The 21,632-nt window shown below is 54.0% G+C and overlaps 1 protein-coding gene across 1 annotated transcript; it reads left to right on the forward strand.

Moving 5' to 3' along the window:
* The first annotated feature begins 6,494 nt into the window (after positions 1-6,494).
* Positions 6,495-20,678, forward strand: BFSP1 (beaded filament structural protein 1). Its single transcript, XM_078857913.1, has 8 exons — positions 6,495-7,003; positions 10,436-10,496; positions 12,096-12,191; positions 13,922-14,053; positions 15,757-15,858; positions 17,674-17,894; positions 18,034-18,140; positions 18,562-20,678. Exons 1-8 carry the CDS (start codon positions 6,495-6,497, stop codon positions 19,614-19,616), a joined length of 2,283 nt encoding a protein of 760 aa, XP_078714039.1. The 3' UTR covers positions 19,617-20,678.
* The last annotated feature ends 954 nt before the right edge of the window (positions 20,679-21,632 follow it).

Below are 21,632 nucleotides of genomic sequence, written 5' to 3' on the forward strand. Positions count from 1 at the left end.
CAGCGAAGGCCTGCTCCTGATCCGCAGCTGGCTGAGGTTCGGCGATCGTGGCGGCCAGTGCTGCGTTCCCCGCCCATTTGCAGACGACCCCCGGCTTGCGTTTGAGGACCTCGTACGCGTGAATGCTCGTGGCGATCGCCAGGGAGCAGATATCCATCTCGTCCGCCACATTGATGGGGACCCCCAACTCGTGGGCCAACGCCAGCAGCTGCTCCGTCACCATGGCGTCCTTCCCCTCCTTATCCATGCGGGGAAAAGCTGCGTCCGCCAAGGCGAGTAGTGCCGTGCGATAGGCGAGCGTCGTTTCTCCAGCCACCTTCCGCCGATCGTAGAACTGGTGGCGACACGTGGAGGGCGGCCCGAACACCTTCGCCATCAGGTGTAGTGCGGCTTGGAGCGTAGAGCGGGACGACCTTGCAGCAGATGTGAAGGCTGCAAGCGCGTCGTCGTCAAGCATCGCTGGCAACGCACGCAGGGCAGTGGTGTCGGACCACCCCGACATCTCCTGATGAGCGAGGAACCTTCGTTGGAAGGCTCCCCAGTCGCCCCCATCCGCCTTGAACGCCGACAGCGCGGGCAATCTTTGCTGGAGGACCCGATCGTCGTCGACGTCGGAGAGATTTTCCCGCGCTCCGCTGTAGTTGTGTAAAATGTCGGCTCGGTTGTCAGGCGCAAAATGGAGAGCTCCGGCGCGCGCTGATGACGTGGGCTGCGCTGAGCGGAGGTGTCCGGCCACGTGGCGTCCGTCTTTCCCGCCAATCGGTGGCGGCCCCCCAAAAACGGCGGCAACTTCCAGACTTTTGGCGCGAAGCGCCTTTTGGCGGGATTCCTCCAACGTCGCTTCCTCCACCAACCCCGCAGCCGTTTTTCCGCTCGCCGGAACGGAGATGTCGGCCAAGACAGCGGCGGCGGCGAGTAGCAACTCCGCCAACCGGGAGTGCGCGTCTTGGAGGCTGGTGTCGGAGGCAAGCGGAGCGTCGGCCATCACCGCGAAGTGCTGCATCGGCGGCAACTCCTCGTCCTCTCCTCCCGAGGTTGGTGTCCCCGGTACGCCGTCGTCGTCCCGACCTCGCTCGTGGGTACGGGTAGTCTTCCTCGTGTCCATACTTTTTGAAGACAGGTTTACTTCTGACGCCAGTTGTAATGTAGTAACTCGGCGGGAGACGACTTCACGGGTAACACACTCTTTATTTTATCAAACTCGTTCACAGGTGACTAACACCTACTTTGTATCTCGGGTGACAAACACCCACTTAGTATCTCGGGTGACAAACACCCACTTAGTATCTCGGGTGACAAACACCCACTTAGCTACTTGGCGACTAACGCCCACTGAGCTACTCGGATGACCAACATCCACTTAGTATCTCGGGTGACAAACACCCACTTAGCTACTCGGCGACTAACGCCACTGAGCTACTCGGATGACCAACATCCACTTAGCTACTCGGCGACTAACGCCACTGAGCTACTCGGGACACTCCCTGCCCGGGGTATCCGTCTCGACTGTGGGTCCCCAGCCCGACCCACGGGGGCGTCGGACCCCGGGTCCCACAGCCTCGCCTCCGAGCCACACAGGGCCCCGGTCCCCACAAGGACGGCGGGACTAGGGGTCTCGGGGCACTAGGTCTTCAGCTCCGTCTTCGGGTCTTCAACTGGGTAACTCTCCCCGAGTGCTCTCGCGCGTCCCCCTTTATACCCCACCTGCGGACGTCGCTGCGAGCACCCACTTATTCGACCAATCGCTGGGCGCTGGCTACGATCCTCTTTTCCCACATCTCATCGTGCCTCACCACCCACGCCGCGCCGCCCCGTCATCTGTCACTCCCGGCGCGCGCGTCCACACCACGCCCACAACGCGTGCCCAACCCCGCACCCCGCGCCGCCCCGTGATCCATCACTGTCACAGTCGGCGCACGTCAATACCACCACTACATAAGCATTGCCACTACGGAGACAAAGGCGGTCGTCATAGGTGCTCGTTAACAGCGCTTGCCCCAACAATCAGTTCAGGCTATAGGGAGGATCTTGATTTGAAGCTTTCGTGATTGCAGGAATCCATACTCTTTGGTTCTTTCGGTAAAGTCATGTAGGTAGAAAATAAAATAAAACAAAAAATAATATATCACGACGTTTCGATCGCAACACAACTGGTCGTCCTCAGGCGGAAAACATATAAACAAGCAGTGGTCCTGCTGAAGCAGCGAGAGAGCTGCTACAACAAGAGGTTATTTACGTGGCGATGGGAAAGCAAGCGGGGTCTGAGCTGGAAAGGAATTCCATCCCCGGACGCAAGCACGAAGTGGAGTGTCGAGCACATTACGCTTACGAACCCGGTAAGCCACGTTTGATTCCCACTTACGACCAAAAACAATGGTCAATATTTACACAGGTCCTGGGTCTCCCCTAGGTCGACTCGGTGTTAATTGAGTACCTGGTGCGGTGTGTAAACATCGGCACTGGGCGCGGTGTTGGTCACCCACTGCCTCGTGCGTCATGTCTGACTTAATTGATGCCACTCGCAAAAAGCACTTGCCCCAACAGCCTGTTAAAGGCTATACGGGGGATACTTATCTTTGTAAAAATATACGAGTGAATTTAGCGGGAGGTAACGATCCTCTTTAAAATAAAAAAAACACATGGTGGGCTACAGAAATTGGGTCTGTGGAATTGGCTGCGTAAATTGTATATTGGAGGGGGTGGTTCGAGGTGGGTAAATTCAAATCTCTTAAGTGACGAGAAAACCCATGGCGACCGAAATCAAAATCGCGCTTGGAAACAAATCTAGATTAAAATACAAGTCAGTTGTATTATTGTATCGAAGGACGGTGAGAGATGGCTCTACGGCTTGAGGATTAATCATGGCTGATGATGATGATGATGATATATGTCAATGTGAGCCATCTCGTCGAGCCTGCGGCGGCTTCTGTCCTCGGCATGGCGGATGAGTCGCTGTGCCTTGCTGACAGATGCACGTGGGCATCACGACCCGTGCCCGAACGTAACTCCGAAAGCTTCGCGAAGCCCGCGCCAGTCCACCGGGCGACTTCAGACATCACCGTGCTAACCCGTGAGCTACATTCCGCGTTCCGGATCCGTCCCACACCACTCGCCCCCTCGATTTCCTCCGTGAAAAATTATAGCCCCGGGCCTTCTGGCCCTTCCCGGCCTTCCTTTACAAAATGCTCACCGTTGAGCGATGATGGGGCTGGCGATGACAAGTGGCGGCCATGAGATGGCAGTAGGCCTAGAAACAATGCGCTCAGCCTGCAGATGATTCATTCTTCACCGATCCACCCGTGGAATGAATACACAGTTTAGGTGCGTGGCGTTGAGTGTTTATCTCCTCGGATGCGTGCGTGGGATGTTCCGGGTACTCCGGTTTCCTAGCTCATTAAGCCAAACACTCGTAAACATAATAAGCTAAACATCCCAATAAATCAAGGCTCCCCTTTAAATGAGATACAATGAGATTCAGCTTGCTAATGGAATTAAGGGACTTTTAATTAAACTGGCAACACACGAATCCAGCAGTGAATTGATAAAGGGCTTCCCAAAACGAGAGCCAATGTATGAAAAATGTTAATCCGTGGGCGTAATGGAGGCGTTTCGCCTAATTATCTGTTCCGAGAACTCTGCGTTTTGAGCGCAGTCGGTGTAACGCGGCCATGCCGTTCTACCACGGCCACATTAATTATCGCGACCCTCTGTGTGGCGAGCGAACGCAGCACTCACTGCCTCGCAGCCACACACTCGCGCAAATCACCCCAGCGCGCACGCGGTGAAGAGTCCTCCAGGAAGGTCCTTGTGCGAGACGGATCCATGGAGACAACGTCCCACTTATTAAAGCCACGCTTGGTGCTGACCACACAGAGAGCGCAGGGGGTGCAGAATCATTCCGTTTTTTTTCTTTTTGCGGGCCCAATATGACCTTCCACCACCCATTAAAGCGCAAGCTCACACATTTTCCACGAATACTCACGCGAAAAATCACGAGCGTTCGCCTTTACCGAAGGAGCTCAGATTTGAAAGTGCTGCCCTGTGGAATACCCCCCCCCCGAGTAGCCCTAGGGCAGCAGCTCAGAGGCTTGCTGTGACGGATACATTTTGCTTGCGGCCCGCTGCCAAGCGGGTCCGGCTCATGGAGCCCACGGGGGCCTGTGAAATTAATTAGTGTCGGTCCGTGGACCGTAGGCTCCCGCCCTCTATACCTTCGAGACTACTGGACTAAAATAGCTGCTGTCACCGGGCACCTTTTTGAAGCCGGCAATGACAGACGAACGGCTATTGTGACCAGCACCACGCCCGGTCGTCTTTGTCTCCCCCCCCCCCCAGTGCTTGAGAGTAAAGACCGCACCGGGCGGTACACGTTCACCTAGGGGAGGCCCCCGGGACACGGCACTGATGTGAGCCGTGATCCGGAATCGAGCTCAGGTCACCGAGTTCTTAGAACAGCGTTGGTCACGTACCACCCTTATAGCCTGAACAGACTCTTTGTCGCAAGTGCTGTGAGCGAGGGACCTATGAAATCCGGCACGGCACACGAGTGGCTTGGTGGGCAGCACCACGCCCGGCCGCCTTTGTCTCCCGAGTGGCGATGTCTATACACCGCACCCGAAAGTAAATTGAGGCTAAGTCGACCTCATGGAGGACCAAAACCGGTTCAGATAATTATCACTTGTGTTGGCCGTGAGCGGGAAGAGCACGCGAGTTTCCGGGTTCCTAGCGCAGCGCGCTATCCAATACACGACCATTACCCACAAACATACATCCACAGATATATATGCACCCACATACACACAGGTACATACATACACACATACATACACACAAATGTATATATATATACGCATACATACGAATATGCACACACGTGCGAAGTGAATACAACCAAATGACCCATGGAAAGCAAAAAAACGATGGTGCTGTGGTCAGTTCTCGTGTAGATGGATCCGTCTTTACAATTTGGTTTTCCGAGTGTCGATTAAACAAGCACTGGCTTCAGTTCGCTGTGGGTATGTGGGCAAGAGAAGAGACATTCTGGAATCGCGTTACAGTGTCAAGTGACAATTCATCGTGTATTTATTTACGGTAAACATTGTTAAGTTTGCATGTCCCGTGGAAACGTTATTTGTCATCAAATTGTAAAACAAAATAAAAATCGCATTTTTTTTGGTGAATATGTTTCTGCTTAAGTATAGTATTACAATATTGTCCAGGTATGCTATTTCGTAATACAGAATGAAGTGACCGCATTGCTGTGCTTTAAAAAAGAACGCTCATTCGCACAGGAGGGATGCCGGCCGTTGGTCAAGACTAATGACGGAGTGGCGGCCAAAGGAGGGGAACGCGTTCGCGTACACCGTGGATACTGCACGTTGACATCAATCCCTTTGTGAAGGCGCTAGAAGGTTTTTTTTACACGGCAGGCATCGTGAGAGATGGTGACGATTTGGAGAGAGAGAGGCCTTCATCCATCAGTGGAGTGGCGGTGGTGATGATGATGATACAGATGTAGGGCTGCTAGAAATTATTGATTGTAGTAAAATATTAATGCGGTGCATGCACAGATATGGGCTTCAAATTTGACAGCACTTGGAATGGCCCTGGCGGGTCAGGGAGCTGATACCGGACTCGAGACACCGAGGACCTGGGATTGAATCCTGGTTTAAGCCGCCGTGGTTAACTGCTTATTATCAAGTGTAGCGACGTCGTGGTGTTGGCCCGGCCACAAATGAGTTTCCCCTAATACATCATAATTTTTCCAATTTCTGAGAATTTGAAATGGACACTTGTTGTTTCATGATAAAAAAAAAATGACGCATATCGTGCAATGTGAACAGCTCGTGAGGTTTTCAGACATTATCAATTGTAGACAAATCAAGCCAAAGTGCCTCCCTACGAAACCGAGAGTTGACCGGCGCTCATAACCGTTGGCAGCTCTGTGCCAGTGGTGGGAATTCAACATTCCTATGGCGGGGGCGGGGTGGAAATAATCGTATTTGTTTCTGTCAGTGGGGAGAACAGTCCAGTCGCGCGCAACGTCCACGCGATGTCCCTTTCACTGCAAGCAACGCGGTTGGAGTCGGGGCGCGCGCGCTCAGCGCCCGCGCACACACAGACACACACCGACACACACGCGCGCGCGTGTCTGTTGCGCGTTGTATTTATTCTGTTGGCAGAATAGGCCAGCTGTGTTTGTGCAAAGGGCGTGAGAGCTGATCGCAGGCGCGGGGCCGAGCTTTGTTCCCGGCTCTCGGCGGTCGCGGCCCGCGTCGGTGTTTCCCTTTGTCTCGCTTCATCCGCGTGCGACTCGCCCAGCAGCGCTGGCATTTTTTGGTTTTATTCGAGCCGTCAGACGAAAATACCGCTGAGCGCGATCGGCGTCCGAGCGCCGCGGATTAGCGAGCAAATCTATAAATATGGAGGCTCTCGGGCCGATTGCGCTTTTCTCACGCTGGCTGGGATGCCCGGCCACCTGACACGACCCGAGCATGTCCCAACCCAGCGGGGTCGGGGTACCGCGCGGGGATGACTGGCACCGAGGAGCCGCGTCCCCTCCGGACCGCGGTCTCGCCGAGCGACAGGAGGTCACCGCCTCCAGAGGGGCGCGTGACCCGGCTCGGAGGGACGACGGCCTCGGGCGCTGGGGAGCCGGCTCGCTGGCTCGCTTCGAGCCATCCGCCCTGCACGGCCGCCTCTCGCCGCCGCCGCAGTCAGCCCACTTCGGGGCCGACGCGGCCGAAGTGGACGAAGTGCGCGAGCTGAGCGCGCACCTGAGCGGCTTCATCGGCCGAGCGCGCGCGCTGGAGCAACGCAGCCTCGTGCTGCGACATCAGCTGGAGAAGGCGCGCCGCCTCGCGCAGCTCTCGGGGCCTGATGCCGTCTACTCCGAGTACCTCGGGCTCACGGAGCAGAGGCTGGACGACCTGAAGGCAGAGGAGCGGCGCCTGCGACGCGAGCTGGAGGCGGCGCGCGGGGAGGAGACGGATTACAAGCGCCGGTAGGGGGCCCAAGGCCATGAGCGAGGAGGGTCACGTGGAGCACGTGGGCCAGGGGTAGTGGAAGTTGGGGGAACTTGGCCCAGGCACTTGGGGCGTGGGGAACGACGAGGCCGCACGGTGCAGGCGACGGTGTCGTGGCGTAGCTGGTGCCCCATTTATCAAGGACGTTGGTAATCCAGTGTCCGCCACGGCAGGGGAGTGATAACGGGTCAAGGGTCAGGGTGGTCCGCGTGCACACACGGAGACTCCCGCACAGAGAGCTGCGGCAAACGTGCCACGCATTACGCGAGTGTTTACTTGTAAAGCGTTTATTTAATTGGAATCAAATGTATTCATTAAAACACAGCTGCGTATTTAATTAACAACAACAAAAAACTTCACATCTGCACGGTGTCCATCACTACCAGCTCCAAGACAACGGTCCCTCGTATTAGAATTATGAACAGTTGGGTCAAGTGCATTTAGCGACCACCTATTTAAGGCCTGTACGGCACACGATAAGGTGGTGTGGTCACGACCATGTCCGGCCGTTTGTGTCTCTCTCTCTATCTATCCATTGTGCTCATGGTTTTACAATGCACCACTATTTTTTTTAAGTCGAGTCGACCTAGAGGAGACCCAGGTCCAGTCCATCAGTTAATATCAATCTTGATTTGAAGCTTTCGTGACTGCAGGAATCCATACTATTTGGTTATTTCGGTAAAGTCACGTAGGTAGAAAAATAAAATAAAATAACGTCGTGATACATTTTTCTTACAGATATATTTTTAAAATATATTTTTCTACCTACGTGACTTTCCTGAAAGAACCAAAGAGTACAGTTAATATCACTTGCTACTGATATTAACCGTGGTCGGAAATCGAAGTTACATAGCCCGGCTTCGTCATGAAGTGAGCTAACCACTGCGCCCCCACTCCCTAACGCACTCACTCCCGCTACACACACTGGCTCGCGTTGCAGTGGCGTGCAGTTATGTTTAACGGAGTAGCGATAGGGTAGAGTCCTCTATCGATATATCCTACATTGCCACGGAACTTGGGTAGGGTCCCAAAGTTCTCAAAGCTTACGATAAACATATAAACGCGCTTTCAGATGCGCTTCCGCGGCCGTCTGGAACGCTCTTCTTTACGATATTAGGAAGCTACTAGAGCTGTGCACGTCTAACTCTAGATTGAAAACTCAATTCTTAAGAACTGCTTTTTGTTTTTTAGTTTGCTGTCCTTCCCCAGCACCTCCGACGAGCACGGTTGGCTACGTACGGTGCGATAGAAGTTTGACCTGCTACATATTATGCTTTGGTACACGCAAATACGTGTGCATTATGCCCGTCTTCGTTGTTGTTTGCTACCGGCTATCGGTCCCGTTGTATAGGCGGCACGAACAAACGAAACTCAACTCAACATTCACGGCCTCGAATCGGGAAACGGCGCGTCCGTTGCACCACGTGTCCCTCCGCGTCGGTCCCAGCGACTCCTCGTCAGCTCACCTTGCACAGGGGCGCACCGAGGGAGACTTCGGTGTCTGCCTGATTGATCGAGCGATTGATTGCCATTATTTAAGCCAGCTAAGATCCCATTGAGACCTCAGCTCTCTCCCTCTCTCTCTCAAGGGAGACTTGGGTACAATTGTACACAGGGTGCTTCTAAAAAATGTTAACACTTACATGGGACTACCGTTATTAATGGGGAAATAATGGATAATACACTGTAACATGATAACAACTGTATGTCAAGAGCTTCAAAAAGTGATAGAGTCTCTCACTTGTTCGCAATCGTTGTCAACGCACGCCTGGAATCTTCTCCAGGTGGTCTCCAGAGCTCGGAGGCACAGTTGCAAATTCTCAGAAGTGTTCACATTATTTTGAAGCACCCTGTACAATTCTAGATTTGAAGCTTTCGTGACTGCAAGGATTGATACTCTTAGTTTTTTTTTTCACTCTGTACAAACACGTGTGGGGCAGTAGTAGCAGGCGATGCACGCACGATCCGTGGTTGGACTGTGCTTCTATGCGCCTGTCTCTATGCTCTACGCTTTCACGAACCCGGCACGAACTCAGCGTGGTGAAGTAGAATCAGCGTAACCCCCACGTGGTACGCGTGGTTTGACAACAGGCACTGTACATGTACAAGGCATCACACAGCAAAACAAAAAAACGCCAGGTACTCAGAAGTGGCAGGTTGATAGTGATTATTATCAGTTTAATACCTCGCATGCTTTTGAGACCAATATCATCCGTAATATAGTTTTTTTGTTCGATTGCGTAGATATAAATGTGTCGTTAAACCCGCCACCACCCGACACAGCCGATTAGTAAGGTTTGTCACGTAAACAGAACATGCCAATTCGTCACTAGTGTAGTGACAGAGAAAGGTCACTACTGTGTCGGCCCGTACGAAGGCTGGGGGCCCCAAGGGGGTGCCTGGGGGGTCGCGTGGTGGAGGGATCCGGACCCTCCCAGAGGTGGGGGAAGTGAGGCGTGTCCTGGGAAGGGAGGCGTGGCCTGAAGAGAGCCAGCCACGCCGGGGCGGAGCCAGCCACGCCAAACCAAATATAAGCGTGGTGTGAACGCAGAGCGAGGCTGCTGTTGTACTGTACTCCAAGGTGAAGACATCTTCGGTCGTCAAGTCCCGAGTCGTCGTCCTGGGCCAGGCAGGCCGTTGCCTGCCTTGTCCAGTCTGTGTCGTGTTCCAGAATGTTAGTGAGTTGAGGAAGGTGGTCACCACCTCATGTAGAGTGTTATATTACTTACCGTTTAATAAATAGTGTTGCCTCCAAGTTGCGTGTGTGTGCACCTAATTTGAACCTACTACACTAGTACAGCACACCGGTGTGTTGGAGAGTAAACCCACAACATTTACAATCTGAGTACGACGTTTCACCAGGAATTACAACCAGCTTCATCAGGCGGGCAGCCAGATGTGTCAACGAATTGGCACGTTCTGTTTACGTGACAAACCTTACTAATTGTCTGTGTCGGGTGGTGGTGGAGGGTTTAACGACACATTTATATTTACGCGATCTAATCCCCCAAAACCCCATCTATTATGAATATTGGTCGCGAAAGCCTACATGTGAAACTAGCAGCGCCGTCTGTTTTGAGGACGGAATGTTTAACGCATAGTAGGCTTTCGCGACAAATTTCATCCATAATATAAATGTGTCGTTAAACCCTCCACCACCCGACACAGCAAATTCGTAAGGGTTGTCACGTAAAACATGCCAATTCGCTACTAATACGGCACACCGGTGAGTTGGAGAGCAAATCCACAACACATTGGCACTTACGCGATCTAATCCAAAACAACCCCATGTATTACAGATGGTAGTGATAATGATGACGATTGATGAGGTGGTGGGTTTGAATGATGGTGCCATGATGTCCCGCTCACAGCCGAGGCAGCGTCTGACCAAGACTCGCCGTGAATTTCAGGTGGAAAAGTGAGAGCGACAACCTCCAACGACTGCGGGAAGACCTGGAGCGGCTGAGCCACGTAAAGCCCCGCTCGGCACTCACCCTCCACCACCCCCACGCCACTCACCCTCCACCACCACCACCACCACGCCACTCTCCCGCACTGCCGCGCCTTGCTCGGCACCGGCGCACGGCAGCAATAACTCGTCGGAGGAGGAGGCAGGGCCTGGAGCAGTGCTTCTTGACCTTCACTGCAGCCTTGCACCCCTTTGGTGCTTCTCAATCGTGAACAAACATACATGTAGAATGTTAATATATACCTCGGGTTTCATGTTCCATGGTTCTTTCATGTAAAGTCGTCACGTAGATAGAAAAAATAATAACAATAAAATAACGGAATAAAAATACCACGACGTTTCGATCGCAACACAAGCGGTCGTCATCAGGAACAGGGAGGTTAGCCTCTGAGGGCAAGCTGTTTGTAAAAGTTTAGAGATGGGCGAGGCAGCTAATATTAATGTAGTAGAGGGCTCCGAAGCCGGCAGTAGGTCGACACATCGGGTTTGATGAAGCAACGTAGTTGTATTTACGTGCCTACGTGCCTAAACTGTGTGTTCGATGATTTACCTTCTAAACTAAATCTGGCCATGTCTCTCGTTCCCCAGAGAGGGCGTCTCGCACCCTCAGGGGAGCGTGCACTCCGGGTTAAGAACCGCTGGGCTGTCGTGACGTTTCTGGCAATGGCCCCTTTTGCAGGGGCTCTCTGCCACATTGGCCCCGCATCAGAATCAGAATCTCGATCTAGACTGCGAGGAATCCGATGAGCTTGTGGAGCTCTGTTTTTTCACAGATGTCCAGAGATGGGCGCCCGGCACAGGGCAGCCTTTAAGCAGCGTCGCCGTGGCGCTGTGAAAGGCGAGGGGGCGGGGGGTTGGTGGATCAGCCACACGAGTTGTCAATCTCCATTCTCGCGGGCGTCGAGGACGTTCCATTAACCCCGGGAGGAGGCAGCAGAGTACAGACAAAAAAAAAGACGTGGACTCCACGTGCCACGTCTGTACGGGGATCCGAGGTTTTCCCTTCGCAGCGCGTGGGTTTCCTCCGGGTGCTCCGGTATCCTCCCCCATGTGAACGCCCATTCATGGGCTGAAAACACCTCTATACGCAGAAGATCGCAGAGCTCGGGTAATTGTCGGTAGCGTCGCCGGCTCGCCGCGTGGCTGCTCTGAGAGTCGTTCTCTCTCTCTCTCTTCGAGAGCGAGTGAATGCTTGAGCGCGTGTTTTTATTACTAATATAATAAGCCAAGAATGTGTGTCCCGCGCGTGACGTCACTCTACATGAGGACCCCCTTCCTCATGAATAATCATGAGCGGGTGACGTCACTCTACCGGCCGCACCCCTCCCCAATAACCATGAGGGGGTGCGGCATGTGGCCGCACCCCTCCCCAATAACCATTAGCGGGTGACGTCACTCCACATGGGGCAACCCCCCACCACCCCGCTCATTAACAATCATGAGCTGAACAATTTTGAATATTCAGATCTACTGCAATATACACCCGTCCTTGGACGGACAAACAAGCTCGTATATACATGATAGACGAACGACACCGGTGGTGGGGTGGAGGATGAGCAGTGCTCGGTGGATCTGTCTCTGGAGCGGACTTTGTGTTGCAGGACGCGCACGAGGCGCTGTCCGCCCACCTCGCGCTGCAGATCGAGACTCAGGTCCTGATGGAGGACGCGGCGTTCACGCGGGACGCTCACAAACAGGTGGCTGCTGCCTTCACACGTTCCGTCATTCATTCATTCAACAACAACCAGCCCCCTAGCCGGCCGTTAGTTCGTTCGTCCGTTCACCTTTGGTCGGGCGTTTGTGTATTCATCCCGCGGCCAGGCGTCCATTCTCGTTCGTACCTGGCTTATTCACACCTCGTCAGGATGCACCGTAAGTCCTGGCCACGTGTCTCAGTCGCTCATGGTCGCGCGTTCGTTCATCCATCGCTCATTCAGTTCATCCCTCGTTGAGCCATTCGCTCATTCGCCCTTGGTCTGGTCGTGCGTTCACTCGTTCGCCGCTGTTCTTGCACTCACACTTCCATTCACAGTTGATCTTCTTATTTCACTCATTCGCCCCTGATCACACTCACACTCATTCGCCCCTGGTCACACTCACACTCATTCGCCCCTGGTCACCCTCACACTCATTCGCCCCATGCCTGGCGCTTGGCAGCGCTGCGTTGTCGTTGCTAAGCACCACCGCCTCGCGAGCTAATAGAGCAACATGCAGCGGGACAACGCTTCGGACGAGGCCCCTTCTTCAGAGGCTTCGAATTCTCCGCGGCATCACGAGAAACGACTTTAGTCCATTACGCACTCCGGCGATGCTCCGGCGTTGACGGTGGAACACATCTGTCTGATGCGAAAAATACCTGCCAGATGTTTTCCGCATACATATTTTCGTCCGGCCTGCGGGGACGAATCTTAGGGTCATCCTGGACTCCCCACGTGGTCCGGGTTCTCTTTCGAGGGCAGCTTGCAGCAGCATTGAAGCTTAGCCACCCGGAGGTGACGCACTGCACAGCAGGGGATTCTTGAGTTGTTTCTCCAAATCGAATTTATTTCTCACGACTCAAAACTAAAGTGCAGCGGAGATACGGACAGAGAAGTTGTGTTATTTTCTTCCAGGAGCTGAGATGTTAACTACCTCGCTTGGTATGGAAAATAGTTTGCATGTTCTCCCGTGCTCGCGTGGATTTCTCTGGTTTTCCCCTCCACATTTAGAATCGTGCGTTTAGAGTATTTAGCTGATGGATATTTTTATGTGATAAGCTACTTCGTTGAGCGATCATTTGTGGCCAGATCGCTTCTGAAAAAAATATCTCTATAGCTCAGTGGGCCTTACCTGCTCATTTTTTTAAAGTTTAGAGTCGTATGAGTCACCAGGAAGGGTAATCTCCTGGAATCTAGGATGCTTGTTGGCCGGCTGAGGTTGTGACTAGCGCTGCACGATTAATCGATTTCAAATAGCAATCGCAATTTGAAACAATGTGATTAGCAAATCGCAAAGGTTGCGATTTTTTGCGATTTGAAAAGTCCTATTACTTTCTTATTTGAATTTTTTATTTTTTATTGTTATAACTTGTTTTTATTTAACTTAACAATTGTTCTATGTTTGATTATTCTATTTCAATGATTTTTTAAAATAAATACATGTTGGAAGCAATTAATATATTTAATGTTCTCATCCTTGCATTAAAATATATTCATATGTTGATGGTATCATGTGGTAATGCTCCATCACGTGTTTTAAATCTATTACACAGTGAATATTGAACTGAAGCTTGACTTTAAAAAATGTAATCGCAAATCAAATCGCAATCGCAATATCCGTCAGAAAAAAAAAATCGCAATTAGATATTTCCCCCAAATCGTTCAGTCCTCGTTGTGATCCCCCCCCCTTCTCCTGACTCCTCCCCTCCCGTGGTCCTCCTTCGCCACAGCACCTGTCCGAGCTCCGTGAGAGCGTGGAGCTCGTGGGGCAGATGATGTCCTCCAATGAGGGGCTCTCCCCTGACGTCTTGGGGACCACGGAGACCGAGCAGCTTCAGCACGAGATGGGCAGCGACTGGCAGGTGAGCGGGGGGGGGGGGGGGAGTCGAGAGGGGGGGTCAAGGGAGGGGGGTTCGAGGAGGGGGGTCGGGGGGGAGTCGAGGGGAGGTTCGAGGGGGGAGGTTGGGGGAAGGGGGAGGTCGAGGGGGGGTCAAGGGGGGGGGGTTCGAGGTGGGGGGTTGGGGGGGGGAGTCGAGAGGGGGTAGGTTCGAGGGGGGGGGGTTGGGGGGGGAGTCCAGGGGGGGGTTTGAGGTGGGGGGGTCGAGGGGGGGTCAAGGGGGGGGGTTCGAGGTGGGGGGTTGGGGGGGGAGTCGAGAGGGGGTAGGTTCGAGGGGGGGGGGTTGGGGGGGGAGTCCAGGGGGGGGTTTGAGGTGGGGGGGTCGAGGGGGGGTCAAGGGGGGGGGTTCGAGGTGGGGGGTTGGGGGGGGAGTCGAGAGGGGGTAGGTTCGAGGGGGGGGGGTTGGGGGGGGAGTCCAGGGGGGGTTTGAGGGGGGGGGTCGATGGGGGAGTCGAGGGAGGGGTCAAGGGGAAGGGGGTTCGAGGTGGAGGGTGGGAGCGAGTCGAGGGGGGGGGGGGTTCGAGGGGGGGTGTTGGGGGGGTCCACAGCGATGGCCAACGTCCTCACCCGAATGTCCACCGCGCCAATTCGCTGCTGCCACGCGCACCGATAATGCACCGCGCTCGGGCGACTCGACCTGTAACGCCACGGCATGGGCACGCGCGCCGGTGGGGGAGATGCAGCGGTGACATCGGTGGGGGAGATGCAGCGGTGACATCGGTGGGGGAGATGCAGCGGTGACATCGGCTCGCGTGCGTACGGGCGGGCGCCAGGCGGATTGTTGCGTCGCGGGTTTCGTGAGGGGGCGGTGACGGCTTGGGGGAGGTCTTTGCGCAGCGGTGGATTTGGTCACGGTGGTTGGTTCGGGCGAGGGATGGAACTGTTGGTTGATGTTAGTAATAGGGGGAGTACTAGTGGCTGGGTGGTTGGTGTTAGAGGCTGGGTGAGAACTAGTGGCTGGTTGGGGTTAGAGGCTGGGTGAGTACTAGTGGCTGGTTGGGGTTAGAGGCTGGGTGAGTACTAGTGGCTGGTTGAGGTTAGTGGCTGGGTGAGTACTAGTGGCTGGGTGGTGTTAGAGGCTGGGTGAGTACTAGTGGCTGGTTGGGGTTAGGGGCTGGGTGAGTACTAGTGGCTGGGTGGTTGGGGTTAGAGGCGGGGTGAGTCCTAAGTGGCTGGTTGGGGTTAGAGGCGGGGTGAGTCCTAGTGGTTGGTTGATGTTAGAGGCTGGGTGAGTACTAGTGGCTGGGTGGTTGATGTTAGAGGCTGGGTGAGTACTAGTGGCTGGGTGGTTGGGGTTAGAGGCGGGGTGAGGCCTAGTGGTTGGTTGATGTTAGAGGGCTGGGTGAGTACTAGTGGCTGGGTGGTGTTAGAGGCTGGGTGAGTCCTAGTGGTTGGTTGATGTTAGAGGCGGGGTGAGTACTAGTGGCTGGGTGGTTGATGTTAGAGGCTGGGTGAGTACTAGTGGCTGGGTACGAGTCCCACCTAGCTGCTCGTCCCAGCCCCGCATTCACCCCGAGTTTGCCCCTTCAGTCTCGTCTCGGCTTCCCCCCCCACCACGCTCCACGGGGGGAATGACGCCGCTCGCTACTGCGCTGAACCGACTTGCCCGGCCATGTGAATGTGGACATGATGAGGCGTGATGGGGGGGGGGGCTGTGAGCGTCTGCAGGGCGGTGCTGGCGGGTCTGGCGACGTCCACCAGCAGCAGGGGACGGAGCTCCGCGTCCTGGTGGACTCCCTCTCCAGCCAGCAGAGGGCGCTCCAGGATGAGGTGCTCCATCATCAGCATCACCACCACCCCCCCCGACTCACGTCGCGTCCGCGGGGTCTTCAAGCGAACACTCCCAAGACCGCCGGGGCCTGTCCGTCACCATCACCATGATCAGCATGCCACGAGTGGGACGCTATGTTACAATGGGAAGTCGCAATGCACATCCTGTAGGTCAGTTAGCTGCTATTCAATGGAAGGAAGCTTCCTCCTCTGTTGCCCAACGTGTCTGGAGCTCTCTACCCCTGGCCGTCTGCACTGCCGTGACCCCATTGCAGTTCAGGGTCAAGACGCTTCTCTTTCCCCCATCTGCCTGTGGACTCTCTGTTCTCTAAGCAGTGTCGTTGTACCCTCTCTACCCTGTACCCTCCGATACCAAAGTGGTTGCAGCGTCGTTGAAATGGGCCCTGGTGCAGAGAATGACATGGGGCCCCCTGTATAATTACCCCTTTGTCTATAGTCTGACGCTTGGGGCCCTGTGAAAAAGAGCTTCATAGCTTATCGGATTTCCCCAGCATCAATCGTCGGACTCTGGGTTCTGGTGCAGTTGCACTGGCTACACACGCCACTGCTCCTACCCCCTCCCCCCTTCCCCCGCAACAGCCTCTTCCAACTGGAAATAACATCGAAGAACCAAAATCTCTTTCCAAAGATTGGCACGGTCTTGTGATGCAGTCACATATAGGCGCTGCGCTAAATCCAAATTGTGTTTTGTATGGAGCAGAGATCTGATGACGCGAAGGCCGTAGCATGCCTGGCACGGGGACGTTATAATCCACGTCCTGGGCTTGTGGCAAGATCCCGTGAATCTACCCCCGCCGTCAGGCAGGGTGCGCGGATTACGTTCATTCCGTCAACTCAGCGATTTGCAAGGACCCGATAATCCCATTGGGCAAAATCAGATTGGACCGTGAGCTATTTCCACAGCGCGTTATTTGACTTCACCTGAACGGCAACAATATTTTGTCGGCAGTGGCTTAGCGGGAGCTTTGCTCGTCTGTGCCGTGTGGCCGCTGGCAATTTAAAATCAAAACGTAATGCTGAACTTATTGTTTTAACGAGTGAATTTGAGCGGTGTAAAGGAAAACGCAATACACTATATAAAAAAACGAATCTTACCTTGTAGAGCCACACCGAGGCTGTGCGTGCTGATCTATCCAACATCAGTTTGAAGCTTCGTTCATGAGAACAAATGAAGACTTGAATTTAAAAAATGCCAACAGGTGTGTTTTTATAACACTCCAGTAATTCTGCTACGTTAAGATTGAAAACAAAAAAATAAACTATCAAACTATATACATTTTTACCAGGTAAGGCCCACTGAGCTCTATAGATCTTTTTCAGAAGCTACCTGGGCACAAATGATAGCTCAACGAAGTGGCTTATCACCTGCACAATTATAGCAGCCAAATACTCTAAAAGGCGTGTTTTTCTAAATGTCGAGGGGAAAAACCGGAGGACCCGGACAAGAATCCACGTGACCACGGGGAGAACACGCAAACTCCAAATATAGAGGCGTCAGGGTTGGGATCGAACCCACAACCTCCTGTGTACCACGCGAGGTAGTTAACATCTCGGAACAGTGGTGTCCGATTGTATTGAGAAGTGTGCGATTGGCATTGAAGTGATGTTACTAGAACGATTTCACACAGGGGTATACATTCCACATGCGCGTTGCAAAAACTAGTTTCTGTGTACAGGATGACCGCAGTGGTGCTCATTTTATTCATCCTAATTTTAACCCTGACTCCATGACACCTGACATACCTAAAACCCCCCCCCCCCCCGGACCCCACAACGACGCCGCGCTGGTGGCAGTGCAAGCAGCTGGAGCGCAATCTGCGGGAGGCCGAGGGCGCCAGCGAAGCGGAGCTGAGCCGCGCCACCGCCGAGCTCCAGGCCCACCGGGTGGAGCTGGCCCAGGCGCTGGGGGCGCTGCGATCGAAGCGTGCTGAGAACGAGCGACTGTGGGCGAGCACGCGCGACCTGGAGAGCGAGCTGGAGCGCTACCGCCGCGCCATCGAGAACGAGGACTCGCGGTAACGCTGGCGCCGCAGGCAGCGACACCGAACGCGAATAGCGCACACACCCCCCCACCCCACCACCACCCCGCTGAGCAAACACCGATCGCTTCTGTCCGTGCGTGTGCCCGTTTGCTCGTTCGTCTGCGACATCCAGCCTGCACTCGGTGATCATCGGCGCTGTGCCAGCGACGGTGCACACTCTGGAGCGTCGCTGCGTGCCCGAGCTGGTGGCACGAGAGCTGGGCCGCGGGGCACAGGCAGGTGCGTCCTGTCACACCGCACGGAGCGCCGACGCGAGCGCGGTTCGCAAACTCCCAGCAACCCGCTGACGCTTCGTGCCCTGTTGCTGTGATGTTGGTAGACAGGGCGATCGAGTATTGAAACAAAACAAAAAAAACCCATCAGGATGTGTAAAAGCTAATCGATTCTACGGAACTGTTTAATGTGTGTTGACATTTTAAGTGATGCACTTTCTGGATACAACATTTTGGTGTTTTGAAAAGAGCAAGGCTTGTGCTCTTTTAGACGTTGGCACAGCCGACGGTAGCAGAAGGAAAACAAGGGCGAGTCTCGAAAGCGTAAAACTATGGGCGGTATATTGCGCCCTAATGCAGGTATTGCACAGTGCGCGCACGTGTGAATTCTGTGCTGATGCGTCGATGCTGGCGCTGTCTCGATACAGACGCAGACTCGGTGTTTGTGCGGGCCCGCGGTCGGAAACTGGCTGAGTCCACCTCCCCGACGGAAGATCCGTGCAGCGGCCACACCACCGCGCCGGGTGAAGACGTGTTTGAGACTGAAGGCCACGGGAAAGATCGATGGGGGAAAACGGGAATGGAAACGTGGACTGGGCGTAAACGAAACGAGGAGGAGGAGGAGGAGGACGACGACGAAGCAGGAGATGACGTCCCAGACGGAGTGAGATTCAGCAGGGCCTACAGCAGGGTGAAGGATTTAATCAGGGAGAAGATTGACTACGGGGACGCCGAGGACTGTGTCTCCGAGACGAGCAGCAGCGAGGAAGACATTGCGATGTACACGATGCCGAGCTCCGTGTGCGTCACCGGCCACGGCAGCTGGCCCCAGCCCTCGTGCTACTACGAGCCGAGCCTCGGCCACGTGACGGTGATGCAAGCGGAGGTTGAGGACGAGCTCCTGATTCCCCTGCCATCACTGGGACCCCTTCCTGCTCCTCCTTCAGATCCCTCACTTGACCGAGACATCCTCATCCCTCTGGATCCCATGCTTACGCCAGACCATGTACCTCCGCATACACCTGCTCCTCCCTCCGTTCCAGATACCGAGCAGAGGCGGGAATCCAGAGAACCAGCGACGCCAGCACGAGAGGGCGGCGAGCAGGAAAAAGATAAAGGCGAAAAGGGGAAGGACAAAGGTCCAGAGGCCTCTCGTGACGCGGACAGGAAGAAATGTGACGCAGACAACGAAGCCAAAGACGGAGACAAGACGTCCATAGGCAAAACCCCTCCATCTCCTCCGCAGGAGACCATGCATGACGTAGAGAAGACCAAGAGCGCAACGGATCTGGGCAGCCGAGCCCTAGGAAGGGCCGGATACGGCGCGGCTGGCGAGTTCACGTCCTCCTCCATCAGCTACGAGAAGCTGGAGGTGATGGAGTCGACGGAGACGACGGTGGATGACAAGCGGCATGACTACGAGGAGAAGTCTTTGGTCATCGAGACGTCAGTGGAGAGGAAGGAGACATTTTCTTCGCACTGAGCCACTCGGGTTTCGACGCAACGCAGGGCGTGGCTCACCGCTGCGTGTTTGACTGAAATTCAACCGAAACGATCGGCCCGTTAACATGATTTCCAGAGCGATTCGTTTAATGGCTTTAAACCACGCGTCCAGGTTTTTCTGGCGCCGTGCAGGTATTTAGATTTAGCTCACGGCGTGGTCAAGGGCGAATACAATTCACGAAGCACGCGCTTGTGGAATCACACACACACACTCTCAAGCGCTGCATCACCTACTCATTGCCAGAGCTGACCAGTGCCGTTGATTTCCGCAGTGTCTATAGTCTCTACTAAAAAAGCAACGCGCACGGTTGTGGTTTGCATGATGTGGTAGTTGGTGGAATCCTTAGTAAAAAAAAAACAGACTACCCCACGGTCTTGAGACATATACTGGTTGTGTTGGGATGTGCAGGAGAGTGACCAGACAAAAGTCACTGTTGACACGAACACAAAAATAAAAATAAACTATCTAATAAAACCGAGAAAAACAAATACCGTGAAGAAAATAAAAAACATAATCTCCTACTGCTAAAGAGCAAACATTGACATTTGCATTATACAGTTGGAAGAGTTAGGCACGAATTTCAATCCATCCGTAAGTTGAACAATAAAAACGAATGAGGGCGGCGATAGGGCTTCAGAGGTTGTGCCGAACGCTTAAAATTTGCGCTTTTTTGGGGCCACGGCGTCAGTAGGCGCCGGTCGCGCTGCCGAGGGCGCAGATGTTGCGGAGAAATAAAAAAAGATGTGTAACCTGCGGTACCCCGCGGTGCAAGGCGCACGATCGGACGGGACCGGGGCTCGCGTGGCCTGGTGAGCCAGGTCCCTTGGCCCAGCACTCGGGCCCATCGCTGCCGGTCAGAGTTGTTTGGAAACGCATTTTAGCGCTTCGTACATCGCCGCGTTGGGCGGTGGATGGTGGATGGGGGATGGTTTTTGAGCGCGTGGAATAAAACTTCGAGCGGAAAAAAGGATCCTTGCTGGCGTTGCCTTGGGTGTCGCTGCGTGTGTCTTTTAGGCGCTTCATTACGTAAAGGTCACAGCCGTCCACCCTGCCACCAAAAACAAATCCGTTAGAGACGAGTCCTAGGTCCGTGTGTGCCAGGCTCGACGAAGTCAGTTTGATGTTCATCCATAATAAGAAGAAAAACAATACTTTCAAGTGACGATCATGAGCACAATTGTAGAACTCTCGTGACATCAGTGCAGTGTGATGTAATGAATTCTCGACATTCACATCGCAGTGACGTCATCGCTACATCGCTATGTCGTCACTCCTGAAATTCACTATGAAGTCTTTATTTGTCTTCTCAACAAACCATCAAACTTGTGCCGGACAGCTCCTGCGTGTTGGCCACAAGCGAACTTGAGCCGTTCAATGTTTGGGTTGGGCCTTCCCCTAACATCGTTGCATGGCATGGCAAGCCATCTCCGGCAAGACGCACCCGGCGATCCGGTAGGTGGCAGAGCCCGCAGAGTTGCGTCTCCCACTCCCTCCCGACGACGCGCAGCTGAGAAACCAACTCGTTTGTGCCACAGAGATCACGTTCCATCGTTCCCCAGCCATCGTTCCCTCCGTGCGTCTATAGCCACGCGTTCTGAGCTAAACCCTTCATATTAAAACTTTCAAAAACGTGTGAAACGGTTGCTCGGTTTGCTTCGAGTGTAGTTTTACTCTTCCGTTCCGTCTGTTAGGTCCTGACTTCGTTCTCAGCAATGTAAGCGCTGGGGCCCAATCCACAACATCCATAATCGAGGTTTTTTTGGGTGAATAGTGACGCATTGGCACGTTCTGCTTACGTGACAACCCCTACTAGTTGGCTGTGTCGGGCGGTGGCGGGTTTAACGACACATTTATATATTTACGCGATCTAACCCCCCAAAAAAAACCCATCTATCATGGAAGATATTGGTCGCGAAATTCTACCACGCGTTGAACGGAGCACAACATGCTGCGTAGACCAACGTTCTTTAACACAACAGACACTGGCACGCTCCC

Source organism: Lampetra fluviatilis, chromosome 7 (genome assembly GCF_964198595.1).
Source record: "Lampetra fluviatilis chromosome 7, kcLamFluv1.1, whole genome shotgun sequence".
Lineage (NCBI taxonomy): Eukaryota > Metazoa > Chordata > Hyperoartia > Petromyzontiformes > Petromyzontidae > Lampetra > Lampetra fluviatilis.

Excerpts from the sequence above, each read along its gene's own strand:
- BFSP1 (XM_078857913.1), top strand. The coding sequence starts at position 6,495 with ATGTCCCAACCCAGCGGGGTCGGGGTACCGCGCGGGGATGACTGGCAC. Across the intron at positions 15,859-17,673 it reads AGAGGGCGCTCCAGGATGAG|TGCAAGCAGCTGGAGCGCAA; the intron begins GTGCTCCATCAT and ends CGCTGGTGGCAG. Across the intron at positions 17,895-18,033 it reads ATCGAGAACGAGGACTCGCG|CCTGCACTCGGTGATCATCG; the intron begins GTAACGCTGGCG and ends TGCGACATCCAG.